This window comes from Galeopterus variegatus, unplaced genomic scaffold (assembly GCF_000696425.1).
Source record: "Galeopterus variegatus unplaced genomic scaffold, G_variegatus-3.0.2 Scaffold14179, whole genome shotgun sequence".
In the NCBI taxonomy this organism is placed as follows: domain Eukaryota; kingdom Metazoa; phylum Chordata; class Mammalia; order Dermoptera; family Cynocephalidae; genus Galeopterus; species Galeopterus variegatus.
This window is the reverse complement of record NW_007740290.1, coordinates 12,803-18,174: the sequence shown is the minus strand read 5'-3', so window position 1 is coordinate 18,174 and position 5,372 is coordinate 12,803. Positions and strand designations below refer to the sequence as shown.

The 5,372-nt window shown below is 55.8% G+C and overlaps 1 protein-coding gene across 1 annotated transcript in view; it reads left to right on the top strand.

Moving 5' to 3' along the window:
* Positions 1–1,344: 1,344 nt before the first annotated feature.
* Positions 1,345–5,372, top strand: part of LOC103581886 (potassium channel subfamily K member 5-like) — a gene marked incomplete at its 3' end in the record, with an annotated part of 16,774 nt that continues 12,746 nt past the window's right edge. Inside the window, exons 1-2 of the mRNA XM_008563609.1 lie at positions 1,345–1,440; positions 4,919–4,996. Coding sequence (XP_008561831.1) covers positions 1,345–1,440; positions 4,919–4,996 — 174 coding nt within the window. The remainder of the gene's footprint in view (positions 1,441–4,918; positions 4,997–5,372) is intronic.

Below are 5,372 nucleotides of genomic sequence, written 5' to 3'. Positions count from 1 at the left end.
GAGCAGAGAGGCAGGAGTCTGGGGATGTTGTGCGAGGGGGCCCACGGCAAGCAGCTGTGTCAGGGGAACATGACTGGCAGCCTCTAGGTCCCAGGAACTTCGTGGATCAGAGCGTCCTTGCTCCCTGTGCTGGGAGAGCAGGAAGGTGTGCATGGGAAGACCTGCAGCCACAGCGCCTTCGAATACCTTGACATCCCGTGGCCCTCCCACCCATCCCCTTGGAGCACAGGTGGATGAGAAAACAAGCCCCTCAGACAAGCTTTTTGGAGCCAGGTTTGGGTGGGAAGGGGTGGTTTGTAATAAACAGGCAGGAAGTTACTTCTTGGGAGTAGAGTAACTCAGCTGCCCCATCCCCAGTGCAGTATTAGTGCCACCGCCCAGTACCCCTTTGGACTTTTCTTTTTTAATTAGTGAAGATGTTTACAGTTTAACCACTGGGCCATCTTAAACATATTGTAATATATGGGTAGGTATAATAATCGCTTATCATCAGAACCCAAGCCCTCAAGGAAGGGCAGTGACTTATTACCCCAAGCTGCCAGCTACAGACAAAGAGAGCAGGGAAAGGAGGCAAGAGCAGGGGGAGGCCTCTGGGTTGGGGGAGGTTGCCAGGTTGTCTGGAGGATTCGGAGAGGTAGGAGATGGGGTCGTGTCAGCCACAACCCTTCTCAAGGATACAGGTATAACCTGGAGGGATGAGTGTGTCAGGGATCAGGAGCAGAGAGGCAGGAGTCTGGGGATGTTGTGCGAGGGGGCCCACGGCAAGCAGCTGTGTCAGGGGAACATGACTGGCAGCCTCTAGGTCCCAGGAACTTCGTGGATCAGAGCGTCCTTGCTCCCTGTGCTGGGAGAGCAGGAAGGTGTGCATGGGAAGACCTGCAGCCACAGCGCCTACAGCGCCTTCGAATACCTTGACCTCCTGTGGCCCTCCCACCCATCTGCACCTGCCTGCCTCCTGGCTGTGGAATCCAGATGGTTCCAAAGTCTGGAGGGAGCTGATTCACCAGTGCTGGGACTGCTGGGGGCTTTGGCCTTGCAGGTGGGCAGGGTGGGGAAAAGGCAGTAGGGCCTGGGAACAGTCATGAACCTGTGCTGGGCCTGCACCTGTCAGGGCTCCCGCCTCATCCAGCGGAGCTAGAGCCCACATGAGATACAACACCGGCACCCACCCTTGTACCCCTGAAGGCATGCATCTTGGAGACTTGGTCATTCATCTGGCTAATATTGAGCACCTACGAGTGCCAGGTTCTGTTCTGGGATTAAGGGATGAGTGAAGTTTCTGCCTTCAGAGACCATGATCTATCTGGGCAGATAAGCAGGCTGGATAAACAGATCCCTAACAGGATGTCAGATAGCAATGAGTGCAGAGAAGTGAGGGCTGGAGGGGCCCAGGTGTTTACTGTTTTAGATGTGGGGGCCTCTGAGAAGGAGATGTTTGAGGTGAGACCTGACTGAAGTGAGAGTGAGCCATGGGAAGGCCCCTGTAGAGGCACAGGGAGTAGAGCACGGCTGAGAGAGGACTGTCCCAGCCCTGATCTTCCAAGTGGTGGCAGGCGGAAGTAGGGCATTGCCCCCAACAACTGGCCCTGCTCTCCTCCAGCTCTGGAGGCCATGTGCAGTGGGTTCAAACCCACAGAACAGAGCTGTCCCCCAGGCCCCTTGTTCTACATGTGAAGCCACAATAGCCACATTCATGTCTCTTCCTGGTGCTCATTTCTGGAACGTTCCCAGTGTGCCCAGCATCAAGCCATACATCATTTTCTCATAATTGGAACCCCAACCTGTTGAAGTCCTGGTACCTGATTTTCCAGATACAAAAGCTAAGCTCAGAGAGGTGACAGGACATGCCCAGGTGACCTGTTAGGTCCTGACCCCAGCATCCGAAGCCCTGGCCTTTCCCCTCTGCGCTCATGCTGCTCACGGAGGGTCCTAAACTTAACAGGAGGGTCTTAAACTTGACGCTGGTGATTTTGAAGTGGATTGGCCATCCCAGCTTGTGTGTCCAGTGCAGACCTGGGCTGGGGAGGACAGGAAGCACGCTGGCATGCAGTGGGCAGCCAGGCTGCGGTGAGCCAGAGCTCTACAGGACATCAGCCTGGGAAGGGACACAGCGACTTAGCAGTTCCCTGACCTCTTTTGTGGCTGCTCCGAGGGTGGTTTTTAGAAACCTGGACTGGCTGGTGACTCCCCTGGTTGCTCCTTCCAACCTACCCCAAGGTCAGGGGAAAACTAAGACACATCTCCGGGACGTGGGGCAGGAAGCATAGCATCTGATCACCCTAAACAGCAGAGCCAAGGTCAGGTCTATGGGTGTGTCTGTGCAGCGCTTCACAGCTCCACGTCACTCGTGTGCCCTGGCACCTTCCCTGCCCAGCTGCGGTTGGCCTTTCTCAGCCCAGCGCCAGGATGGGGGATGGACAGTCTGGTTGTTCCATGGAAAGGGCCTCAACTGAGAGCTAGGGACCTGTGGCAGGTCCTACTCTGTACCTTGTCACTCACTGGCTGAGTGGCTAAACCAGGTCACTAGCTCTCTCTGTAGATTCCTCATCTACAAAATGGGAATAGTAATATCCATTTTTCCTGGCTTCCCTGAAGGTTGAATGAAATTGTGGAAGAGGAGTTATGGGTGTGGAAAGTGCTTGATGAATGTGGGGGTCTGGTGGGGGGAGATGTTGACTCGGGCTCCCTCAACCTCGTCACACAGGAGTGACGACACCAGAGAGGGTTGCCAGCTTGCCTGGGAAGGACAACACGCCAGGGGCCGAATCCCACGCAGTGGCCTCTCCTCAGAGCTCCGTGGCCCACCCTGGAAGGAAGGCCTCTCGCTCCCTAGTGACCCACACCCTTATGGGGGAAGGACAGGAGGCTGCTCTGCCTGACTCCGCAGGCGCAAGGGGCCCCGGCCCCAACCGTTTTCTGCCCTTCCTCACACTGTTGACCCACTTGTTGGGAGATGCCTCTTGACATCACGTGGGGCAGAGAGATGTCAGACATCCCCGGGATTTGGATCCTCGGGGCAGGGAAGGGGTGAGGTCACAAATCCAGGCCGCAGCATCCCAGATAGGGCACAGACACCAGCACAGGACCATGAACCATGGACCCAGGCCACAGCCACCCCACAGCAGGGCAGTGGTTGTGAAGCTGCAGGTGGATTAGGGCTGTTGCTCTTGTCATTCAAGCCTCACTGGACATCCCGCCTTCCCTCAGTCCTTCAGAAGCTGATGCAGGGGTGGATTTTGAGAACATAGATATAGAGTGTCACCTGATGTGTATATTTGGGAGCATGGGGGCTCTTTCCTGCTCCCCAGGGATGATTCTCAGGCAGGCAGGGGACCATCGAGGTCCCCTGTGTCCGTGCACACAGGGATTTCCAGTGTAACTCATCAGCTCAGGCTTCCACATGCCTGAGAGTGTTTCCTGCTGTCCCATCCTGAGCTCAGACCTCACCGGCCCTTCACTGTTTGCTTAGCCAAACCTGCAGCCCATCCTAGGTCAGCCAGTCCCTGCAAAGATATGTCCTGTACTCGGCTCTCATGGGAGGGGTGCCCGGCTGCCAGGGGGATTACCGTCCCAGCCTGAGAACAATGTGGTCAGGGTCACCCGCCTTGTTTTCTTTGTCCCTTCTGAGTGAGGACAGGGCTCCCAGGCCTGTGAAAGTCGGAAACCCAGAGGATTCTGCTGAAAATCTGCTCCCATCTGGCACAGGCTTGCCCTGTGAGTGTGAGACCTAGTGTCTCCTCTGGGAGGCTGCTGAGAGATGGCCCATGAGGGCCGGCAGGGGAAGCCCAAAGGTGGACAAGAGGACAGCCTGCCCAGTGCTGACTCCAGGGGTGGGCTAGACTCAGTCCCTAACAAGTAGGGAGGGCAGTTTGGGTCTAGGGCACTGGTTTTGAAACTTGGCTGAATATAATATTGGAATCACCTGCGGGAGCTTTTAAGCATCCTCGTTCCCAGTTCAGGCCCCAGACTATTTCTATTTGGAATCTCTGATGGTAGGACCCAGGCAGGAGTATTTGTCCAAGCTCCCGCAGATGATCACAGTGCGTTGTCCAAGTTAAGAAGCAACAGTGTAGTGACCCCTAAAGTGTTCAACCAGGGTGGGGATGGTGAACCACTTTTCACCCTGCCTAATGGGATTGTCCGTCTCTGGGGCTTGGGGGTTAATCTAGGTGTGACTGACAGTGCAAGGCCACCATGGGCATGCGATAGGATGGGGGAGTGTCATGCCCACAGCCCCACCTGTGACACCGTGGGGCATGCTCAGGCTGGCTGCTTCCCCTTGGCCACAAACAGCAGGCCGGACACTGGGCATGTTACCAAAGCAGAGTGTAGGCAGTGAGGCCCCCTCTGAAGCCTTAGCAGGGTGAGCCAGGGGACAGAGCTCCTGACATGGGAGCCTGACTTGCTGGGGGCTCTGAAGGAGCTGGGCCTGGTGGCCAGTGAGCTGAGTCCTGAAAATGGACATATACATGTGTATATTCTTGAATGCATTGTGGATGGGGTGGGTGTGGGAAGGTGCCAGGCTGGGCCCAGAAGTTCTGGGAATAAGAAAATGAGTTATAGGGAGGTGTTACCTGCCCCTCCACGCCCCTTCCCTCCCCGGGTAGTCATAGTCAAGCCTCCTCCTTTATGGAGGATGTAGGCAGAGAGATCAAAGTTCTTGGAGACTCTCCAGGTCTGGTAGAGCTGAGCTGAACCTGGTCTTCAGACGCTATGTTTACAGCCCAGCAACCAAAATCTCCAACAACTTATTTGTCCTTCCATCTTTCTTCTAAAAACATGACTAAATACTCCATGTAAATATTGGAGCACATCTGAAAATGCACTTAAGTAAAAAAGAAGTCAACAAACATAGTCCACTTTGCAATAGCCCAGTGCTAGTCTTAGGACAAGCTTGGTGTGGCCCTGGCCCCTCCAGTCCCAGCATCTGCCCCCAGACACCCGCTCCTTCACTGTGGAGACAGAGCTCAGTGAGCTGGGCCTGCAGCTGGCGCAGGTATCAGGGTGGCACGAATGGGCCCTCGCCAAGACCTTGCTCATAACTACAGCTGCCCCACGAACCACACCCTGTTCACCTAGGCTGGGGTGAAAGGGTGGTCAGGGAAATACCACGGATTCCTTCTCCCTGCCCTGCATTCTCCCTCCTTAGGCAGGAAGGTGGAAGGCCCGAGTCCAGCACCCCACATTCTCAGCCCCCCATCACCTCCCACTAGGGCAGTGGCTGCATGTTAGAGTCACCTCTGGAACTTTTAAAAAGCCATGTCCATGGGCCGGCCTGGTGGCGCACTGGATAAGTGCGCCGCTTGGGAAGCGCGGCGGCGCTCCCACCCGAGGGTTCGGATCCCACATACAGACCGGTTCCCGCTCACTGG